Here is a 23,579-nt window from a genome sequence, read left to right as displayed (position 1 = left end):
TGGAAATTCTCAGGCTGTGGGCAGTTCAGATGTGATCTGGGAGTCTGCCTATGTAATCTTGAATAAAAGGCACTTCTGTCCAACCATTTATTTGTCTAAACTAGTTTACATCTGTAAGATGATTCAGTCAAACAAGGACCATGCAATGGCTCTAGAGTGGAATGGGACATGTTAAAATGTGAATGTAATTCCTCTTGCTGATTATGCATCTGGTGTGGGTATATTTCCTAAACGTGTTTTCAGACTCTAATGCAGAGAAGGGCTTGCTAGATGCAGTGGTGCAATAGGATATTTTCTGGATTGAAATATGCTTTGTTTCTACCCCTCTGTAAAACACAGAGGTAATCTAGGGCATTGACTTTGACCCGTCATGTTTCTTTTGAACATTGTTCATGTCACTCTGGTGTGCAATGATCAAATATTTCAAATATTCACAATCATACCTGGATTTTCCATTGAAGGGATTTGTAACATGTTTTGAAGGCTGAACAAGTTGAGTAAAACAAGTGTAAACTGGTAATTAATAAAGTCTCTTAAAAATCTCTGCTTTTCTTAGTGCCAGAGAAGGTGATACATTCACGTTGATTAAAATTATGTTCGTGTGCAGCTGATTCATGTGATGTAAAAGTTGAAGGTTGTGAATTCATTTGTTTTATTACCATTATTTCCAATGTGTTGCTTAATCTGCACTGAGTCAGAACGGATTTTTTATTAACTCATGCCAGTACTAGTGCCACAAGTGTGTTCTGAATAGGCAGCAGGGCTGATGTCTCCAGCTTGGGCTTAAGTCCTAAGCGTGCCCAATGATAATTGATAATTTATATCTGCAGACAAATATTCTGAAGCCTTTGACCTACAGAGGAACGCTTCATAATCTTTCCAAACACTGTATGTTCCCCATTGGAAGAGGTTTACTATGATAAGGTGTAAGGAAACTTCTGTAAACCAGGTAACAACATTCAGATGTTGTTAACATCTTGATAACAGCCTAGCAGTGAATTTAACCAGAGAATACTTGTAAGATGTGATCTGACAAGATAACAACCAGAGCTCTGGGGAAATACAGATGTAAGTCACCAGCCATGCATTCAGCCTTCTAGTCAGGAGGACAACAGGTGCTCTGTAGAGGAGGATCTGAAATGGCAGGAGGTGTAAGTGTTGTTTTCTTTCACATTCTTGCAGATTCTTCAGGCATGAGTAGAAACTCTCTGTGAAGAAAGTGTGGTGGCTAGCTGTGATATGTTGGTAGAGACAGTTGGGAAAACAAATAAAGAGGGATGAGACGAGCAACAACAAAACCTTACATAGTGCTTTAAGTGTGTCTTCGCATTCTAGTCAGGAGGACAACAGGTGCTCTGTAGAGGAGGATCTGAAATGGCAGGAGGTGTAAGTGTTGTTTTCTTTCACATTCTTGCAGATTCTCCAGGCATGAGTAGAAACTCTCTGTGAAGAAAGTGTGGAGGCTAGCTGTGATATGTTGGTATAGACGGTTGGGGAAACAAATAAGGAGGGATGAGAGGATGAGCAACAACAAAACCTTACATACTGCTTTAAGTGTGTCTTTAGTGTATGTACACTTTAACAGCTATCCTTACTGGGAATAAGCATTTAAAGAAGAGAGATAATAGCCATAAATCTTGAAATGGTCGGAGTACTGCAGGTCGCAGACACTGAGTCACAGGTGACAGGGGAGGATGTTACAGTCAGAAGTACGCAGCACTTGGGAATGTGGTTTTACTGGCGGGTTTGGCAGTGCTGGCCCAACAGCCGGGCTGGCTGATCTTTGAGCTTTTTCCCAACACAGATAATTCTGTGATCCTGCGGCATCCGCAGCTCCTGGCGAGTCCGCCTCAAAGCTTACTGAAACCTCCGCCAGGGGGCGCCGCCTGCTCCGCCCCGCCCTCAGCGCGCCGGGGGCGGGGCCGGAGCGCGCCGGGGGCGGGGCGGCTCCCGTGCGCCTGCGCGCGGCGCCCCCGGAAAGGCGGCCACGTCTGCCGGAAGCGCTGGGGCTGAGGCGCCGGTCCCTCACGGCGCCCCCGGGCCGGGGCTGCCCCGCGCCTGCAGGAGGTGAGGCCGGGCCCTGCTGAGGCCGCTCTGAGCGGGGCCGGGCCTGGGGAGGGCGGCGGGCCGGCGGGGCTGGGAGTGGGGGCCAGCGGGCTCTGAATGCCGCCTTGCCGGGGGCCGGGGCAGGGGCACACGCCCCGCTGCGGTGGCGCGGGCCCGCGGTGCGGTGAAGGCTCGCACCTGTCCGCCGCCTTGGTGTCACGGCACAGGCAGCGGCTGCAGAGGCTGTGCGGGAGAAGGTCCTGGCCTGAGCCGGGTCAGGAACTTGCAGGCCAAACGCCTAAGGCATAGTTGTTTTCTCTTTGTGATACTCTGTAGCAGCTGAAGATACCCGAAACTGATGCTCTGATTTTAATAACCTTGATTTAAAGACCTAGGTTTGGTCTGCTTTTCTCAGAAACCGAATTGGTTTATTTCCATTAGTTACTGGAACAGCAAAATACCAAATGAGTAGAAGAAAAGTATTGTAATAACTGCAGCACTGATAGCTTAACCCTCCAGTTGTTAAGATAAACAGTACATCTTGCCTCAGCAGCAGCAATCTGATTTGTAATCCTTCTGTTTTTCACAGCATATGGTGCTGGAATTTTAATTGTACAGAGTTCATCAACAGCCACTCATCATGTCTTGGCTTGCTGATCTCGCTGGAAAGGCAGAGGATCTGCTCAACAGAGTTGATCAAGGAGCTGCATCAGCTCTGAGCAAAAAAGACACATCGAGCCGTGCAGTTTATGATAACAAGAACTTGGACTCTGCCAATGAATATTCTGAAGTGCACCAGCATACTGGAGAACTGAAATACCAGACCTCATCCAAAGCAGCCTACATCTCCTCAGCAGCTGAAAATATTAAACACCAAAAGGCCACAATCCTGGCAGGAACAGCAAATGTTAAAACAGCACGTAGGACATCCTCAGAGGCAGCTTCTCCAGCAGAAAATGCTTCCACACCCAGAGCTGCCTCACATTTTGTGAGAAGAAAAAAGTCAGAACCTGATGATGAGTTGCTATTTGATTTTCTCAACAGTTCAGAGAAAGACCCCAATGGAAGGATAGATCCTAAAAAGGAGAAGAGCAAGGCACCTGTTCTTCAGAATCACTCTCGGACTTCAAGCATTAGTTCTGTGTCCACCAGTACACAGAGTGCAAAAACTACTGAAGATCATTCCCTCAGGAGCCAAGGCAATGGTAGCTAAATAGTATTGAACCTAGAGATGTTTAAACCCCAAGTGTGTCTAGGGTGAGGCTAGGTAACACATGAAACTTCATGAAGCACTTCATGGTGGTAGTGTGTCAGATGGGTGAGGTGCAGCAGGGCCCTTCAGGCTCTCTCCTCATGGGGCAGTCCTAGATGCTGTGCTGGTTTGACAGAAAACATGATTAATCCTAAATCCTTTGTGCTCTGGACCTGCCTTGCTGCTGCTGCTCAGCCTGACCCCTCTGAGCTGTGGTGTGACCTTGCACCAGCCCCACATGTCCCTGTGTAGAAGCACAGTGCTGCTGCTTTTGTCTGGTCCCTTGGGCCTGCAGCTGGTGCTGCCCCGTGGGAGGGGGAGTGACTCTCACCCACACAGGGACAATGTTGTGTAGCCCAGTGCAGGGGTGGCGTGGGCTGAGTGTTCCCTGCTCCAGCATGCAGGAGGGGTGAGCTGGCAAGCATGCTTGTCCTGCAGGAAGCTGGATGCAGGCAGGCTGGTGTAGAGCCACAGGCATGAGAGAGCCAGGGAGGTAAAGCCTCTGGCTTTGCCAGAAGGAGCTCATGACTGCAGTCGAAATCCAGAGGCCTGAATGAGCCTCCAGGCCAGACACTCAAAAGCTGGGGCTGGGCTCATGTCAAGCATACAAAGGAGAATGGTTGGGAAGTGTCAAGAAGTTCCATTCTCTGCCAGACTGTCCAGTCTGTACTCCATCCTTGTTGCTGTGCTACTTTGCTGTTATTTATTTTAGATAATTGAAGCAAGTGGTTCTGTTAATAATAATAATGTAGTTAGAATACTTAATTATTTGTTGAGTACTTTGAGCATGTAAAGTATTGTAAATGCCAGTTTTTTACTTACTGCATTAAGCATGCTGAAAAAGTATAGACATAAAAAGAGATGATTTCCAAATGTGAATATTTTTCTGAGTCCATGACTTTTCAGTAAGGTTTACTAGTAATAATAATTAATACAGATATGTTAGACCTCACTCTATGGTGCTTAAGAAATACTTGTTTTGCTCAGTGTGGCTTGTTGCATTTTCTTCTGAGTATTTTTGAGCAGAGTTTGCGTTGTGGAGCTGCTGAATAAGGAAGAATGCAGTTACAATACAGGATTCGAACACGCTGCTTTTGAAGGTTCATTGTACAGATATATCTGTGTCATTTAAATATTCAGCACAGAATCTGTTGAAGTATCTTATGATGTATTAGCTGCAGACAAAACCAGTTAATACTATACTTTGTATATTGTCATGATTATAATCTAATCTGTACTATAAATGGCTCATTTCTTGGTTCATTATCTTAATTAGTCTATTGAGTTTTCCAGACACAGAAATGAGCCTAAATTATTTCATAAGTTGGAAGCTGTGTAAGTAAATCAAAGGAAAGATAATGGCACTTCTTAGGATCCCTTAAGTGGAAAAAGACTTGAGAAAATGTGGAAGAAATCTTCTGTCACTGCTGCTGCTTGTGGGTGTGGTGTTGCTCAGAATTAACAGTGTGCTCCTGTTCCCTGGGCTTGGGGTGTTGGGGGCTGTTGCAGTGGTAAGAAAAGTGTAGCAGCTTGGTTAATGATCACAAGGGGAAGTAAATATACAGCAGTAACGTGTTTGGATTGCCTGTTTGTTTGTTCATGGCTTGCTTTGTCATTTTACCTTAACATGGCTGCAAAGCTTCCAACTATCTGCTGGAAGCAAGACTCTTACTGTGGGTTTGTAGCTTTCACAGCATTAATCAAAGATGTGTGTGTGCATGATGGGAAAAGGCTGCTGGTTCCCCCTTCCCTTCAGGGGACTTGTTCAGAATACCACTGGGAGTTCCTTTATTGTTCTCTCTTTGAAAACAGAATTGATGTTGGCAAAACCTGAATGGAAACCAGAATGAGTTTGTACAGAAAATTCCTGCATTTAGTTGCCGTGTATATTTAGTGTTTTCTGTTACTCTTCAGCTTCTGAGGACTTCTCTGAGCAGCAAAGTCATAAATAGTGTGTTAATGTTTTGAAATCCTAAAGTTGCCATTTATGTAATAAAAAAATTTATAACTTCTGTTATGTTTTGTCTTGCAGTATTAACAAAAACACTGCATGATGCATGTAAATGCTCCTGTTTTGTGCAATTGCTTTTGAGAAGCAGCTCCATACTCCATTTCAGCATGAACTATTTTGATTTATTATCACTGTTGTTCCTTAACCATTGATGCAGAACCTGGAACTACTGTTTATAGAAGGGTAGTTTACAAACACATGCATTTGTTCTGAGTTACATCTCTCTGTACAGAAACTCCAGACAGCTCAGACTCTGGCCTGGGAGCACAAGGGAATGACCTGAAGGATTCATCACTGAGTGCAGTGACCAGCCCCAGCCTTTCAGCTAATGATGATTCCAAATCACACGAGCTGTCCAACCTCCGCCTGGAGAACCAGCTGCTGCGAAACGAGGTTCAGTCTTTAAATCAAGAAGTGGCTTCATTAATACAGAGGTCCAAAGAAACACAAGAAGGTACTTCAGCTATAGCATTAGTAAAGTGCTAGTGAACTAGGAAACAATGCTCTGTGTGTTTATAATTAAAACTCTCCAGGTACCTTTGCATGTACGACTTCCCATGTAATGAGATGGGAGAAATTAAAAGGCTTGTTCAACTACAAAGATACAACAAATGTTGATTAAAATGATGTGTTCAAGTTAGTTGCAAAGCTTACATCTTAATAAAATACTGGCAGGAAATACCAGGTTTAAAATACTTTTCCTGTATTTTAATGGCTTTTGCAAAATACTTATTTTTTAAATGCGTACATTTCTTTTGAATACTTCAAACTGACTGCTTTCTGGCTGTAGTAGAGTATAGTCTCTGATGCATAGAAACTGACAGTAAAAATATAAAATGATTATTTTTAATATGACATCACTGGCTTCTTCAAATCCAAGTGAAATGTAAAACATGTGAGTACGAATTTAAATATAAAACAGAGAGCAAACTCCTGCTGTTAGACATATAATTGAGGTGCCACATTTTTTTCACAATAATTGCATAAGCCAGATAATTTTAATATATAGTGAAATTTGATTAAAAACAGAAGCTTTTAAGTATTCAGGCATTATTCACGACTGGTGTATTTTTCTGTTGTTTTTTATGTGGCAATAAACTCAAACAGGAATTAAACTAGATGCTTTATGCAAACATTTCTCTTGGCACAGGGATATTTGACAGTAGGCCATTGCAGGGGATGAAGCAGGTGAAATATGCAGTGTGACTCAGAAGGAAATGTCTATTTTGAGATCACCTCCAAAATTTTCTGGGTTGTGCTTTGACAGCCAATCTGGCATTTGTTACTTCCCTTACTTTAGCTTATAAATTTTCCATTTTACTTCAACTTGGTTATGTTTAATTTTTTTTTAAGAAATGACATGGTTGCATCCTGACTGCTTACAAGACCTTGAAATATCTACTTTTGTAAACTTGAAAGCAACTTCTTATATTGTAGAACTGAACAAATCCCGGGAGAAGGTGGAGAAGTGGAATGTTGACCATTCCAAGAGTGACAGGATGGTTAGAGACCTTCAGGCTCGAGTGGATGATCTGACAGAAGCAGTTGGTGCCAAAGACTCACAGCTAGCTGTGCTGAAAGTACGGTTGCAAGAAGCTGATCAGCTCTTAAGTGCTCGGACAGAAGCTTTGGAAGCGCTGCAGAGTGAAAAATCACGGTACTTCTTAATTTCCTACTTTGGAATTCTGCAAATAGTAATAAGTTTGAAAAAAATCAAGGTAGGTAATTTAATGTCTTCAAGAATAAAAAATAATACACTAATGAGGAAAGATTTGAAATACAAGGATTAAAGTTTGCACTGAAACTCCTCTATCATAGTTGGCAGTGGGAGCAAGACAATTAAATAGAGCATTTGTTGGCATCTGATTATTGAAATCCATTTTGTGTGTTTATGTTTGTGTCAGAGGCGTGAAGCTGAAGATCCCAAGAATTTTTTTTCTTGAAAAATAGACTTGCTTTTCCACAAATATACAGGTTTTTCTGAACTTATCTCACTGCTGGGATACGGATACTCCAGAATATAGGCCAGGGAGGAGAAGTGTGGGTCATTAACTCCAGGCCTCACACCTGTAGTCTGTATGCAGTAATCTACTGGGCAAATTTTCAAAGCTGGTCTGGAAGCTAGGAGGTTATAGTTATACATGAAAAATCACAATAGCTTGCTTCTTTTCCAATAAATGTGTGTCTCTATTTCAGGATAATACAAGACCACAGTGAAGGAAGCAGTTTACAAAATCAAGCCCTTCAGACTCTTCAGGAGAGGCTGCGTGATGCAGACTCTGCACTCAAGCGAGAGCAAGAAAGTTACAAACAAATGCAGGTTAGACATGAAGAGTCAGGAAGACTGATTTTGAGATCAGATCCATGAGGTTCCATGTGCTCTCTCCTCCCTTTGTCTTCAGTTCCTGTTCAGGATACTAATTGCTTGGAAGGGTGTGCTGCTGTCTGCTGCACTAAATACCTTGAGATGCTAATTTATTTCTTACATGTTATTTTGAAAGCTTCATGAGTAAAATTTTTTGATGATTAATGTTGACAATTTTTAGTGGGGTTTTTTCTGCTAACTTTAATGTTAATACATGTTTGAAAGGTAAATCAGTTTTGTTTTCCATGGTGTGTTGTTATACAATTTTACTGTGAGATCTTAAGATGAAGGATCACTTCTGTGGTAAAGATGCAAGTACATTATTGTTAGAGAATGTTTTCTGTGCTTAATTTGGCCCTTGCTACATATAATAGCATATCTGAAAATCTTTGAGAGTGTGTGTTTTGGTTTTTTTTTACAGTACTTCAAAATATGTCGTACTAAAATTGATAATATTTTTTGAGGGGCAAGCTTGCTTTTTGTTTGCTAAATAAATTTGAATAATAGGAATATTGTTATTCCCTCACTATTTGTGGTGAGGGAAAGAAAAGCATATTCTTATTTGGATTATTTACCATGTAGTTAAGCAAGCACAGTTTCTTTCTACATAGCAGTAATGAGTCTTTAAGTTGGAGGTGGTAGATATGAGGTGGTGTGCTCTGTGTAGTTGCTTTTAAACTTTCTTTTTTCCTTCCTAGGTTAAAGTTGAAGCTGTGTTTAAACACAAAGTATTGTTTCTTTATTACTAATAGAATGAGTTTGCGGCTCGTCTAAGTAAAGTGGAAGCAGAACGGCAGAACCTGGCAGAAGGGATAACTGCAGCAGAGAGAAAGTATTTAGATGAAAAGAGGCGAGCTGACGAGCTTCAGCAGCAAGTCAGAGTAACTAAAAGCCACCTGGAATCTGCAAAACAGGAACTGACAGACTATAAACAGAAAGCTACTCGCATTCTCCAAGTAAGCACCGTTGTGAAGAAATACAGTGTGATTTGTGTGCTTTAACTGCTTTAAGGTGTTATGCTTCAAATAATCTAACCTGTGGTATATTTTTTCATGTGACCTGTAATGTGTCCTGGGGCTTATTTGTAATGATACATATATAGAACAGCTACCAGTCTGCTTTTTGTAAACTTAAGTTTATGGATGAGGTTAGGGAATTGAAATGGTAGTTCAGGTCCTGAACCTGAAAATAAATCCAAGGGAACCGTTGTGTTTATTGTGCATCATCTGTCAGTGTGTTCCACATCCAAGAGTCCAGATAGTTAGATGAAACTGCAGTAGATGAAACCACCAATTTGTGCCATATCCAGTATTTTTGATTCAAGAATATTACTCTGTTCTGCCTGGGGCTGAAGCATAGCATAGAATGGATACATAACACATACCCAGAGAATATTTTTCCATGTCCTGAAAGGTTGCTTTTGATTAATGTGATACAAACAGTGGCAAAATCAGGTATTTTGTGCCATGTTCTGTACTATGTAAATTGTCAAAGATACCATGTCCAGATGTAGTTGGTTTGAGTCCTGTTTATAAACATTAGCAAGATGTTGAAGATAAAGATCTCTTCTTAGAATAGTTAATTTAGTCAAATGTTCAAGGACAGGTTCTAAATCATCTTGGTAAATATGAAAAGCCTAAAATCACAAGTCAGTGTCAATATAATAGTAGGCTGACTCTGAATAAAATTATTTATCCTCTTTCCTTGAAGAGTTACTGCTGTATTTGGTTCTTGATTTTGTTGGCAGGAGAAGAAGGGGTTCAGTTTTGTCTACAGTGTCTGTTGGTGTGCATCTTGTCTGCTTCAGTACCAAGAGGGCCAAAATTGTTACCCATGACAAGTTTAACATTCCAGGCACTTGTAAATTAAGTTATCTTCCACAGATAACACAGACTTTCAGTTAAATTAGTCTCATGGCATACAGAAAATCAGAAAAATTATCAATATGGAAACATTTTAATTTTAAAATGTGTAGGGTCTTTACTGGATAAAAGAACAGATAAACCAGTCATAGCATATTCTAGTTGAGCACTTGTTCACTACTGCTGTAAATAATGTATTGTCTTATTTTTTCAGTCTAAAGAGAAGTTGATAAACAGCTTAAAAGAAGGCTCTGGTATTGAGGGCCTGGATAGCAATACAGCGAGCACGGTGGAACTGGAGGAACTGAGACATGAGCGAGACACTCAGAGGGAAGAAATACAAAAACTAATGGGACAAATCCAGCAGATGAGAGCAGAGCTGCAGGTAGCTGTACCTATGTACATGTGTATTTGCAGTTAACTGTGACAAATGGCTGTTCTCTTGTACACTGTGGGTCTGTTGTTTCTGGTATTTTATTACCTTACTTCTCTCTTCCCTCACTCCTGTGTACTCCTTTTGAGGGAAGCATTTCTTTCCTAACAGTCATAGTGATTTCTCTAGCCATCACCTATATTCTTTTCTGCGAGAGCTACTAATCCTTGAAGCACTGTAATCCAAGTCATCCATGCCCATCTGCTGGCACAATGGGCTCAACACAGCAGCTGCATGCAAGCCCATTTTGCACAGATCTAGCCTGTAGACAGTAGAAAGGAAGACAGCAGAAAGGAAGAACAAAATGCATTTATTTTATTACTGTGTTACTAAAAATATTCCGTATAAAATGACCAAATGTAATTTATCCTATACACCCACACCTTCCTTTTCCTTTGAAAAAATATTGTATATACTACTTTTTTTGTTGTTACCTATGACAGTAACATTTGAATGTTAGTGAAATGGTTATAATTGTGTTCATTTCAGGATATGGAGACACAGCAGGTAAGCGAAGCTGAGTCAGTGAGAGAGCAGCTTCAAGACATGCAAGAGCAGATATCGGCACATCAAATGGCCAAGCAAGAGGCAGAAGCTGAACTAGAACGGCAAAAACAGGTAAGGAATTCTTGAAAGCTGGATCTCCTTTTAGGCCCCGTGTGGTGTCATCAGCAGAGCATTTGGCTTAAGAAGAGAATATTTGGATACTTGGACAGTGTTTGATTAATTTTTTGTCTAGTACTCCACTAGGTCAAGGAAAGTGTAGCCAAGATTAAGCCATGGTTAGGGCCTTCTGGATACTGCTGCTGAATAGAGATCCTGGTGAATAAACAGAATCCTAAGGGAGGGCACAGAATTGATCAGGATCTTGAATTTTATTCAGCAGGGAAACAAACAGCAGTGATATAGTAACAAATGTAACATTTTTTATATCAAAAAACCCTAATACTAAAAGTGGCTATTGTGAATCATCCTGTGCTCAATTAATACATAAGTTGTAGCTTGTAAAACAATGTCATTGTAGTACCAATTTTAGTGGTAATTTATTTAATCCATTTGTTACTCAGTTCTGAATCTAATTGTCATTACTTCTAAACTGCTCTAGTAGAGAAATTGCTGATAAAATTATGTTAATTAATTCTGTCAGATTCTGTCAGATCTTTTTGAGCAAATTCTGCCTTGATTTAAGCAGTTTTGTACTATAAAGAGAGCGGGGGGAAAAGGCAGACTTGTATTTCATGTGAACAAACTTATTATGCAGTAGGAATTGGACAAATATTTTGCATATTAAAAATTTTCTTTGTAAGAAAAAGCTCATGTAAAGAGAATTGATAATGAAGAAAGCATGAGTCCTCTGTATCTGCTAGGAACAATTTATCTTACAGGATTATCTATCCTTTCAGAAATTACATTTTAATGGGATGCTCGCGGCTTGAACTAATTAAAAGGCAGAAGTCGAGGTCTGCTCTTGATGGGTAGCTGATGTTTATTATGTCAAGGCAGATGGTAGATTGTATTTTGTTACTCCTGCCCTTCTGAGGAATATGCTTTAAGTCAATAGAAAGAGTGAGGTGAATTAAAAAAAAATCAGTTATTGCAGAAACTGGAGTCTTCCTTTTGATGACACCCATTTACATGTGCTTTTAACATAATTGCTTGTGTTGATACTTAATATAATTATGGTCAGTTCTGTCTGGGAGTTGTTTTAACTATTGTCATAAGGTTTCTGAAACTGAAGATGGAAAATAAGTAGAGATGTTATTTTTTTGTACGTCTGGTGGTTCAAAGGGATTATCTGTTTTCTATAGTAACTGACAGCTGAAGTCATAGTGATTTGAAGATTGTTTTAATTTAAAATATAAGCTTGACAGGTCTTTAAGTGGGAGCTAAAATAGTCACTAAATCATGGGAGTAACAAAACAGTTAGATTTACTCTTCAGTATTTTTTTTTCTAATATTCCTTCTCCTTTCCTATCTGCTTTGTTAATTTATCCTAAACATTAGAGAAGATGTCATAGAGAATTATAGATAGCTATGCAAAGGGTTTTCAAACATGTTTGAAGAATGGTATTTTGAATTAATGAATTTATTTTAGGAACTGCAGATACCCCCTAAGTATTTTGTGACTGTTACATTGTTGACATGATTTTAAATAGCACTGCAACAAATGGTGAAAGTGTAAGGATGATAAAATTTTGGTCCCAATGAAATTGTGTGAATCCTAGTAAACAAGTCTGGATTAATATTTATATTAGGGCAGTCTCCACAAAAGAATTTCATTAGCCTTGTAGATTGTGTCTTGATACTCCGCTCTCTCTATCCCCATACCCCCCATCCATGTAACTATGATAATATTTCAGTTTGTATTTGATTGCAGCATATTGGTTCTGTTGTGAAACTCAAGATAACTAGAGTTTGTCTTTCAAAATACATATATGTGTAAAATCTTTTATGTGTAATTGTGATAAATTTTATAGGAACTTCATTATACTGAAGAAGAACTGTATCGAACAAAGAATACTTTGCAAAGCAGAATAAAAGACAGAGAGGAAGAAATTCAGAAGCTCAGAAATCAGGTGTGTATAGAAAACAATTTTATCCCCTTCAGCTATGAAAACAGTGATAGGAACTACTCATTTGACTAAACTATCCTGAAGAATCTGTAAGCATTCTACTAGTGAGGTACAGTGTACTTGTTTTCAATAGAGAGTAGAGTTTTGAGAGTAGGGAGTACGAGAGGGGGAACCATGTGAACAGCCTATTTTATAGTTGTATGTGCTTTTATATAAAGGCTGGGGGAAAATCAACCACTGTCCCCACTAGACCGGGTGGGGCGTGTTGGATCAATGTTCTTCTCTTTGCAGACTAAAAATACTCATTGGAATTTGATTAGGTCATTATGAATTCTGCTAAGATCCTTGTAACTGTTCAAAGAACCTAAGTTACATCCTGCAGACCCTGTGATCCATCTGGCCCACTGTTCTGTCCTGGCCAGTGGCAGTAGGGGCCACCATGTGAGCCTGGCCACTCCTTCTCTCCTGTGTACCTGCTCAACATCAGCAGTTCACTTAGGATTGTCAGTGTTTAAGTCTTTACTAAGTTCTGCTGCTGTGTGGATGGACCTGTTCCCCTTGTATCAGTCTAATTCCTTTTGGAACCTCCACATATTTGTGAGCTCCCACAGTCTCCTTGGGCAGCATAAAGGCATAGGCCTCATTCTGTTCAGTTACCTTAGCATAGTGAAGGTAGGCTGTTAATGGGGAAGCTGGCAGCCTGGAGTCAGGTGTGGTCAGCTGAGCAGTTACAATAGCAGGATTTGGAAATGGTTGTGATGTGATACAGATTTCTTGGGCATGTTGGCAGATGAATTTTCTGGTAGTGCTGAACTTCAGGACCACCTGCACCTGCCTCTGCCTGGTTGCAGGCACCAAGTTTGTATTTTGGGTGTCTGTAATCCCTGATGATTCTTTTCTTCATTAATGAAGCTATATCTGTGTGGAATATGATGCCACAAGGTGGCTGAGGTCCAGGACTGGAGTGAATAGATGAGCTATTGCACATATGGCAGATCTGGTGATTCCCCATTTGCTTGAAATCTTTTCTGCAAATTGGATGACATCATCCATGTCCAACACATGATCCATTTGCTGGCCTTGCAGTTTCTATTTGCTAGTGCAATCATGTTTTCTGCCTTGGTGATCCTCAGTTCTTCTGCAGCATATCCTGCATTGTCACCATTTCATTCACGTTTTCCTGTAAAATGGCATCAGGTTCTCCCCATTTGTATTGAGTTTTTCCTTCGTTGTGTGAAAACATTTTTACATACTAAGTTGAAGGTATGGTAGCCAGGCTGGATTAGCTTGCTATTGATTGCTGTTTAAACCTGTCTCTGAGGCATAGCATCAATGTTGTGATCAAATCTAGGTTTATATGGAAACTTTCATATGATTCTAGGTGGAAAACAGAAATATATGTTTTTGCAGAGTTTCTTGTGTAATGTAAACAGTTAGCAGCTGTTGACATTAAGTTTCCTCTTTATTGCATTCATCAGTGATAGTTTTGATGGCATTGTCCTGTAAAACTTCTGCTGTGGAGTAACTTGGTTCTTGAAAACTTAGGTTCTTATAGAGTTTTGTAATATGTCAGTAGGTTGGAGTTTGAATTTAGAATGATTTTTTTTTCTTTGCTTTTTTAGCTCACAAACAAGACTCTAAGCAGTAGTAGTCAGACAGAATTGGAAAATCGGCTTCATCAGCTGACAGAAACACTAATTCAGAAGCAAACCATGTTAGAGAGCCTGAGCACAGAGAAGAATTCACTTGTGTACCAACTGGAACGGCTGGAGCAACAGCTGAAGGCCATCCAAGGCACAGGTGCAAATGGACCTTCCATTAACATGGCAGGCATTGATGGTGCTGAAGGTAAATAAGGAAATACAATACTTACAACTCTTGTCTTTTCTGCAGTCCAGGCTATTTTGTTTCCTAATGTGTTTCCCTGAAAGTCTGAGTTTGTAAGGAAAAATAAATGAAAATAGGCCACTTATTCTAAAGACCTTCTCTACAGCAGCCAGTATCATAAAAATAGTTAACCAGAAGCTCCTTTTTGTGAGCAAATGACTTCAGTAAATTTAATAAAGCAAATTTAGTCTTTAATTCTCAACACTATGGCACTGTTGGAATAATTCTGTCACAGGTGTAAATAAACTAGTATTTTGGGGTTTAAACTGAATGTTAGAAACAGGATTTAAGTGTTCTCTTGCAGAAAGGATTTGGGAGGAGAGTAAGAATGGAGTACTTCCTTTTGAGAATTGATCTGGTTGAAATTAAGTTCTTCCTTCCTTGCTTTCTGTTTTTCTTGAAAAGCAGCTTAAAATATGATGGTTCTGATATAGTTGGCTTGTCAGTCCTGTATTTCTGGGACAACCCCAGCAGCTGATCCAATGTGTTGAGATGTTACTTTTCAGAATCAAAGTCTGTCATTTTGTATATATGTTAAGTAACTTCAAAAGCAAGGGACAGTCACCAAGAGGTGTGAAATAACAGTCCAGGCTTTTTCTTTGTCTATCAAAGCTGGAGTTGTTTGTAAGTAACTTTAGAAAGCTGAAGTTTAGTTACACAGAAGTAACATTATCAATTTTTTTAACGAAGTCAATACATAGTAAAAATGTAAATAAAGTAAAAAATTGTTGAATGTACAAGTTAGTGTCAGAAATGATAATCAAAGTTTCACTGTATGAGAGTAAAAAAATTTGAGAAACTGTGCCAGTATCAAGCCCATCATTTTATACACTAAATAATAATTATTGTGGCATGATGGAATTGAATATCAAGATATCCATTGAGTAAACTAATAAATGGTAAAAATATACTAAGTTGAAACAAAGTTTGACTTGACTGTAAGTGTATCAAGAATGGATGACACTACAATCATATTGATCACTATTTGTATATTATCTATATATATATTTGATGTGTACTGTCAGTTTGTGGTGTTGAAGCAGCAGCTGGTGTCATTTTTGCTGTTCCCCCGCAGGGGCTCGTCTGCGCAGCGTCCCCGTGCTGTTCGGCGGCGCGGAGGGCGGCGCGGCCGGCGTGTACGGGAGGGTGCGCAGGGCCGCCAGCACCATCGACCACTTCAGGTGAGGCTGCAACCCCTGACAGCCTTCTGCAGTGCTCAGGCAACACGCTGTGGTGTGTGTATGGTTCCCTCCTGTGAGGGGACATCAAAACAATGCAGCTAAAGTATGGTATAAAATGAGTACTGACCCACTTCACTTGTGCTTTCCTATGACATAAATAGTCTTAAGCTTTTGCAGGTTGTCAGTTATTTAAACAAAGCTCTTGCAGATTTTGGTGCAAGAGGTTCCCTGAGTTATGAAAAAATATCTAATCAAATTCATTACATCCATCTTCTCAGTTTTTTACTTTGAGAGATTTTGACTGTGTCTGTCATAAACTGTTAGAGTATATTAGTGGGGGAGTATCACCTGTACTCTTTCAGTCCTGATGAAGACAAGATTCTGCCTTCTAAGCCAATGCAGCAGATTACCTTGGAAGATAATCTGTTTGGGGAATTAGTAAATGGAAATCATTCTGGATACAGCAATAAATTTGCCTTGATCCCTTTCTGAGGAGTTAGGTGAATTGACAGTATTCACAGCAAAGGTCTACTGCAAAACTTGAAACAAATATCAACAGAAAACAAAATTTGGTAATACTTCTTAGTCCTTTGAAAGCAAGATACCTTGATAGAAAGTCCTTTGTGCTTCCATGGTGCTTGAATTTCATTGTGACAGGATTTCTGTGATTGGGAAAAAATTAGGAGAGTTTTATGTTCTGAATTTTCTCACCCCACTTAATGTTTTGAGTATATGAAGTAAAATTCAAGACAACAACAAAGCCTTGTGTGTATTTGAGAAAATTCAAGACAGAAACAAAGCCATAATGTTTGAATTTGTGGTGACTGAAATGAGAGTAAGAGGAATTTATTGCTCAGTGTTAAATTGTGTGTTTTGTTTTCTCTTGCTGCCTGTGTAGCATTCGGCTGGGAATCTTTCTGAGGCGATACCCCATAGCAAGAGTCTTTGTAATCATCTACATGGTGAGTCAGCTTTCTTCAGTGCAAGATTTCCATAGCCAGTCTATAGGCCAGTACATCTTAAATGGAAAGATTGATGCTCAAAAGGCTATAATTAACAACTCAATGTGGGGTTTTGGAAAGTGGACCAAATAATGCTTTTACAACAGCATTTTGGAGTCACGTTGCTTGGCAGTTTTCAGTTTTTCCCAGGAATTCTTAATATATTAGTCTTAAATACACTTATTTAACCACCATTTAAAGGCCTGTGAAAGTAGATTCTAGTAGTAAAATATGGAATAATAGTGACCAGTTGCAAAGGTTAACCTGCCATGCCTGCATGCATTGCATTTAGGAAAATGACAATTTTTTGGAGTTTTTTTAATATTTGACTCTTCACTTTGGTGTTTTTTTGGTGGCTAATGATCACTCTTCTCTAGGAGCTGAAAAAGTAGCAAGAGAAGTTTTTCTTGGTAGACTTAAAAAATTGCTCACCCACATCAGGCAAAACTGTCAGGCTGGCAATTGCTAGAAGTGAAATGCCTCCCTTGTCCACTGGAGGGCAGGTGCCCGTCAGCTGCAGGCTTTGTTAAAAACACTGGTTTGACTCTTCACTTTGGTGTTTTTTTGGTGGCTAATGATCACTCTTCTCTAGGAGCTGAAAAAGTAGCAAGAGAAGTTTTTCTTGGTAGACTTAAAAAATTGTTCACCCACATCAGGCAAAACTGTCAGGCTGGCAATTGCTAGAAGTGAAATGCCTCCCTTGTCCACTGGAGGGCAGGTGCCCGTCAGCTGCAGGGACCTGTGGAAAGCCAGGCTTTGTTAAAAACACTGAGGACTTCTGCTGCCTAAGCTACAGTCTGAAGGGAAACTTGATGGTGGCTGTACAGAGCTGGGCAGTCAGTGGCAGTTACCCCTTTTCAGCTCAAACCTTTACCATGACTACTATAACTTGAATTTTTAAAAATATTTTTTAAATAAATGTGGGCTATGTATTCCTTTTTGCACTCCAGGCAGCTTCTATTCTAAGTGGATAATTTTCAGCCAAATTTGAATGAGAATTAACATTCCTACAGAGTTCATAAAAATGCCTCAAGTCAGTGCCTGTGTTAAGGAGAAGGAACTCAGAGCTTGGCTGCTTACAGTCTGGTGTCAGCCAGCTGGCACAGGAGTAGTGGCTTACCAGTCACTCGAGGCACATCACACAGTGTGCTGCCTGGGACTGGGTATCAGAGGGAGCAGCTGAAGTCTCTGTGGCATGGAGGAAAAGAGAAACCAAACAACACAAATCTGTAGGAAAACAGGCTGTTTTCCTCCTGGTTTTGGCAGCTTTATTTTTGCTGCTTGTGTAAAGTCTTCAGTTTTCTGTAAATAGGTTCTTCAGGATCTGGCTTAGCATTTCAATGTTTCAAATGCTAATTATTTTTTTAGAAGTATCTGATTAATAGAAAAAATATTTTAATAAAAATATTTCTACAAAACAATTTCTATCAGCTCTCACTGAGAGCTCTCCTATTTACTACTGCTGTGGATGGTGATTGTCAGTACTAAATTTATTTCTTTTCTTTTCCCAGGCCTTGCTTCATCTCTGGGTTATGATTGTTCTCCTTACCTACACGCCAGAAATGCATCATGACAGTCCCAGTGGCAGGTAGACTGAGACAGGACCATGTGCTGTGCTAATGTAGTGTGGACTGGCAATGCCTTTGGATTATCAGTCCTGAAACATCAGCAAACTTTTCCTCATGGTGTTTTGGAAGGATGAAAACCATCATGCCTGATTTATCACTACCTTTCAAATACTTGTGTAATACTATGTAGCTTTTTCAATTTACCTAAAAAAGCATCACTTCCCTGGAGAAATGAAGCTGTTAAGCTAAGCTCTGATTAGCTTTTACATTTTATGTAGACCCTCTGATGGCTAGAATGAAAGATAAAGCCTGTTCTGCAGAGAAATGCAAGGAATTCTGAAATTGCAGATATATCTGGTACAAATTGTTTTAGGTCATACTGGATGTGGGCTATGGTCAGGTAATAAACTGTATTTAGCATTTTAAATAAACTTATTTAAGTTTCTTTCAGTCTGCTTTTGCACTTCTGTTTTTAACTTTGTACATAATAGGCTTTTCCTTAACATTAACTGAAAAAGGAAAATGGATTGGTGCAATATATTTTTGTAAATAAGTTTAAGAATAAAATATTATGCATTCTTCTTAGCTTTGTACTCCTAGTGCAATAGATGTATCTTTCCTACCAACTGAATAGTGGGGCTGCCTATTTAAAGGCTGGTATTTTAGCTTTATTAGAGAAAGAGAGGTGGTTTTTGAGAAGGAAGGTTTAAACTGTTGAGAAGTAATGGTGTTTCTTTTTTGCACTTGAAATTTGTATATTTTAACTGCATTTTCTTATGCCTCTCTCATTAGTACATGTCTTAATCAGATCTTACTGAAACATTTATTTTCTAAAGCTTTGGGTACTTAATGAAAACAATTTCTATATGAAATCTATCAAAACATTAAAATTTTCTCATGTCTAAACACTCACCAAATATACTAATAAACAAATCTCATCAAATATTTATAGTAAAACCCAAAATACCAAACCTACTGTAGAAGTTCAGTTGTTGGATTGTGGCATTCTGTAATCATGAATTATCAAGGTTACTTTCTTTCCTTAAGAAATTTCTTGGTTTTTTGTGTGGTGCTCACAGCTGGGTAATGAAAAGATGACTGCAAGCAATTTGTCACTCTTGCTCTGCAGGATGTGGTTCAGTTTTTATGTGGCTTGGGTCCTGTGCAAGAAGTCTGTCACACTGGCTCCTATGGAAATGTTACAGTGGGCAAATGACTGTATTGCTGCTCTGATTCAGGTCTTGCAGAGAAAACTGAAATGTTTGGGTAAACTGAATAATAAAAGAGAGCATTTATTCTAAGTTGTGTCTGCCCTCTTTTGCATTTGTTGCATTTTGCCTAATTCCTGTTGCCTTTTCTTTCAATTCTGGTACCACTTTTGAATGCCATGGTGAGCTGGTTGGTATGGAAGGAGATCAAGTAAAGGACTGCACACATCCAGTTTTTTCATTTAAACCCTTCTTAAACACTGAATCTTTGGCTATTTCAGTATATTGTGATACTTTGGGGGATTAGTGGTATAAATGCCTTAGAGCTTTATACCTAGTCTTACTTCCTTTTCTCTTTTGGTTTCCCTTTGTGTGTGTATGTATGTTCTTCATTGGTTTCTTTGTTTGTGGGGTTGTTTGGTTTGGTTTTGGGGGGGTTGGTGGTTTTTTGTTTGGAGGTTGTTTTTCTGCTTGGTTTTTGGGTTTTGGAGGTTGGTTTGTTTGTTTTTTGGTTGGTTTTTTTTGGGTGGTGTTTGGTTTTGGTTTTTTTTTGTTTAGACAACTTTGGAATGCAGAGACTCTTTCTTTTTGGTGAAACTTAGTGAAGCTGTTACGAAACCCTTCTTCATAGATCAGTATTCTTCTCTTCAGTATTCCAGACTTTATGGCAGAAGTTTCACAGGGGTAAGACCTAGAAGATTTCTGCTAACTTTTGCATATTGAATTGAGCTCTTGTACTCCAGTATCAGTTTAGGCTTTTGTAGTGCTGACCCTGTGATGAGGATAAAATCTTTGATACAAGGCACTTGAAAAGCATCAGCCCTGTGCTGTGGACAGTGCTAAACAGTTTTAGAGCTAAGAAATAACTACTCCACAAAGCTTTTGTTCAAACACTCTGGAACATCTGTCCCACCGTTCAGTGCCTGCCCAGATGCAATGCAAGAACATGCAAGGCCATGTGTTGGAGTCTCTCTGAAGATAAATATCCCATTTTGAGTTGAAAGCCAAGATGTACCTCCTGCCTCCAGTCAGTGGTGTTGGTCCCCAATGTCATCTGTGTAGATTGTGAAGCGAGCCACAGCTACAAGTCAAAGGTGCCATGAGGGACAGCGTTCTGACAAGCAGCTCCTCATGGTGGTGTGCTCTCCTGGAGGCTGCCTCGCTGAAAGAACGGCTTTGCAGTGAACAAGCCTCTGGTAGCCTCTCTCCTAAGGGGTGGGAAGATACTCCAAGTGCCAAGTCTCTTCTTGAGGGACTATCAAACTGCTGGGCAGTTAAGCTACTCCCACTTCAGAGACCAGAATATCACTTTCAGGGTTTTGAAAATATTTTGCAAAAAGCTGACCCTATCTTTCCACGCTCTGTAGCCTAGCACCAGACATAAATGGTTGTCGTGACTCACAGAAAACAGGAATGCTGTCTCCCAGCTGCTGGATCTCACTGCCTGGGAGCACAATGGGCTTTATTATGTTTGAAAAGTCAGGTTTTATTTCCTTCTTTCCCTCCTTTCAGGACAGAAACTTCTCCAGGTACCAAGCATAGAGTTTGATAGAGTGAAAATTATGAAAAATGAGGAACGGGGTTTATAGGGAGCCCAGCATTATTTGTTTATATTTGTTTACCCCCTCCCCATTTGTGCCCAGTTTCCAGGCTGTGGTCAGAAGGACAGAGTCCATCATGCTGCCTTTTGGAAGGAGCTGAGAGGAGCTGTCCCCTCCAGGCTGGCAGACAGACCGAGGGGAGCAGGAGCTGCTCAGGTGGGGGAGGCTGCAAAGGGAGGCGGGGATGGGAAGGGAGAGCAAAACTACTCTTTCCCTGATACTCTGCAGCCTAGAAAAGGCTGGATTGTTTCAGACTCTGCTCATCTCAGTACATATTCAATTAGGCAGATGTACTTGGAGACAGATTTGGGTTTCTGCAAAAGAGGGCTTTGTGTGCACCCTCACAAGCCCTCATGTAACATCAAACTCTTCTTTGCCACCTTGGTTTGCTGACACCTGATCTGTGCTTTATTTGCTGTGCCAGGTCAGCCACATGTATACTAAGACCCTGTGCAAAGGAAGTGACTTTATTGCTTGATTACAGATAGCATTAACAAGGAGGAAATCAGAATTGGACAGTAATTAATCTGCTAATGTCTTGTCAATATGGATGAGAGACATATTGCTTTACCTGAGAGAATGGATTTCTCTGCTGGCTGACTGCAGCCTGATTATAAGATTTGACATTAATGTGTTGCTGCTAGATATTTAGCTATGAAACTGTAAGAATAATACAAAGAATTAATTGGAATCTCATGTGCTTTCATTTGTATGTTATCTTCCTGCCCTACAGCTTGAGGTTGAAAGCATTGACTTGGAAACAGGCAGACAGATGTCAGCAAACCAGAAATTGTGACAGATAAACACCAACCCAAATTTATCTGCATTTTTCTAACAGGAATCCATGTGCATGCCCTCACATAAACAATCCTCTTAGATACACAGTTTCCTTTCAGAAATGCACTCACTAATTTAATCTCTATTTTAGGCTACTCAGTATTGGGCTGGTGGCAAAACTGGATCCCACCACTGCATTCCACAAATAGTAGAATGATCTTTTGAGTTCTCCCTACCTAATGTTGCCTCCTGGCAACACTGCTTGAATTAAATGCTGTCCATCAAGGAGTTACTGCAACCTGTTTGGAGAAAGCATCTGATACTCCAGGCAGCTCAAGGAACTGCAGGGACCATGAACCATAGACAGGATCCGAGGCATGAGTGAATCAAGATGTGCAAAAGGACTGGGCTGGGGACACAGAGACACTTCTTCAAGCTGGAGGGGAAAAACAAAAATTGCTGATTTATGGTTGGAGACATTTGCTAGTGATGAGTTAAAAGTTTGACAGGTCAAATAGCATAAAAGAGACTTCTTGTGAGAGAGTAAAAGATAATAAAAGAGAAGCAATAGTCTTTTTGTGTCATTGCTTAGGCTTTTCTAGTCAGGAATCAAGAGCATGGATGAGTGTTTTGTCTAGAATTAACTTTTCCTATGGAGAATTTTAGCTTTCATTCAGGGAGATGTCGCATGTGCAGGTTTTCATGTTTTCATGTTCTGTTCAAATCAGGCAAATTACAAAAAAATATTTTGAGTCCACATTCTTTGAGGAGAAACTGGAAGAGGACACAAATAAGAAAAAGACTGAGTTCTGTAGCAAAGGGATGGGCTCCAAATGTTCTGCAAAATCAAGCATATGTGTTTGGTAAAGGTCTGTGATAAGAAATGGATGTTCTTATTTGCTGAAGTTAGCAAAGCTGAAATTAATCACCTGCAGCAAAATAACTGATAGGATACAGGGAAGATCTGAGCTTAGTGGAATGGGATAGAGTGAATGTTGATTTTTTCCCACAGAAAAGCAGTCTCTTTTGGCATTCATAGTAAAAAGAACATTATCAAAGACAGCACTTTCTACAGTTTAGTGCTAATACACTTGATGTGTTTTCTCAATAGCTTATAAAAAATATCACCTTAACACTAGTGTCTTGCAGCAGCCTGGAATGGATGTAGTCTGCATATGCAAATTCAAGCAATAATTGTCCTAAATTGCTCTATTTAAAAATTCAAGAAGCTTGTTGAAAGCATTTGTGTTGATATCTTTAGTGACAAAAAAACATGATTCACAATTAGTGTTTAATTTGTAATTAGAAAACACATTCTGCTCTGAATGAGAGATGGGAATGCCATTTTTCTGCCCAAACAGGTGGTTAGTTGCTTGAGAAGATCCCTGCCCATGAATGCCCCATCTCCACAGCAGCCTTCCAGTTTCCCTCCTGCTGCAACAACTGGGGAGGCTGCCCAGCTGCAGCAATGAAACAAAGGGCAGGAATTGGTATTTCCCCAGCTGTTCATGCTGATGTTCAAGGCTTCCCTCTACAATAAAGCTAGCTTAGTTTGAATTGCCAAGTGGATATGCAGATTGAGACTTTCCCAAGTGGAATCTCCTAAAAAAGTATTTATGCACCTGAAGGCTAGAGTCTGGGTTTTGTTTTTTTTTAAACCTTGATTCTTCTGGGCCCTATTATCCTAGTGAACCATGACTTTGACCTCTATGGAACACTCAGCTGGCCACAAACTGTTGATGTACAGACTTTGGTAGCCCTTGCTTCCCAAAAGCAGCACATGGCTTGCCTTTGCAGAGTTGTGTGTGCCCCCT

At 40.0% G+C, this 23,579-nt stretch overlaps 1 protein-coding gene across 3 annotated transcripts; it reads left to right on the top strand.

Annotated features, from left to right (window-relative positions):
• Window positions 1-1,931: 1,931 nt before the first annotated feature.
• Window positions 1,932-18,624, top strand: GOLGA5 (golgin A5). 3 transcript variants are annotated; one of them, XM_039712784.1, is made up of 13 exons: window positions 1,932-2,067; window positions 2,636-3,245; window positions 5,542-5,763; window positions 6,747-6,966; window positions 7,506-7,629; window positions 8,427-8,630; window positions 9,751-9,921; window positions 10,459-10,587; window positions 12,447-12,545; window positions 14,165-14,389; window positions 15,501-15,610; window positions 16,509-16,572; window positions 18,123-18,624. In XM_039712784.1, exons 2-13 carry the CDS (start codon window positions 2,687-2,689, stop codon window positions 18,201-18,203), a joined length of 2,208 nt encoding a protein of 735 aa, XP_039568718.1. In that variant the 5' UTR covers window positions 1,932-2,067; window positions 2,636-2,686; the 3' UTR covers window positions 18,204-18,624. The 3 variants fall into 3 exon arrangements, with proteins under 3 accessions (XP_039568718.1, XP_039568716.1, XP_039568715.1); XM_039712782.1 differs by having other exon boundaries at window positions 2,636-3,251; window positions 14,165-14,390; window positions 15,505-15,610; XM_039712781.1 differs by having other exon boundaries at window positions 2,636-3,251; window positions 14,165-14,390; window positions 15,502-15,610.
• The last annotated feature ends 4,955 nt before the right edge of the window (window positions 18,625-23,579 follow it).

Source organism: Passer montanus, unplaced genomic scaffold (genome assembly GCF_014805655.1).
Source record: "Passer montanus isolate IOZ18808 unplaced genomic scaffold, ASM1480565v1 scaffold27, whole genome shotgun sequence".
NCBI lineage: Eukaryota > Metazoa > Chordata > Aves > Passeriformes > Passeridae > Passer > Passer montanus.
The sequence above is the reverse complement of the archived record's forward strand: the minus strand, read 5'-3'. Positions and strand labels throughout refer to the sequence as shown.

Excerpts from the sequence above, each read along its gene's own strand:
- GOLGA5 (XM_039712781.1), top strand. The coding sequence starts at position 2,687 with ATGTCTTGGCTTGCTGATCTCGCTGGAAAGGCAGAGGATCTGCTCAAC. Across the intron at positions 6,967-7,505 it reads CTGCAGAGTGAAAAATCACG|GATAATACAAGACCACAGTG; the intron begins GTACTTCTTAAT and ends TCTCTATTTCAG. Across the intron at positions 9,922-10,458 it reads AGATGAGAGCAGAGCTGCAG|GATATGGAGACACAGCAGGT; the intron begins GTAGCTGTACCT and ends TGTTCATTTCAG.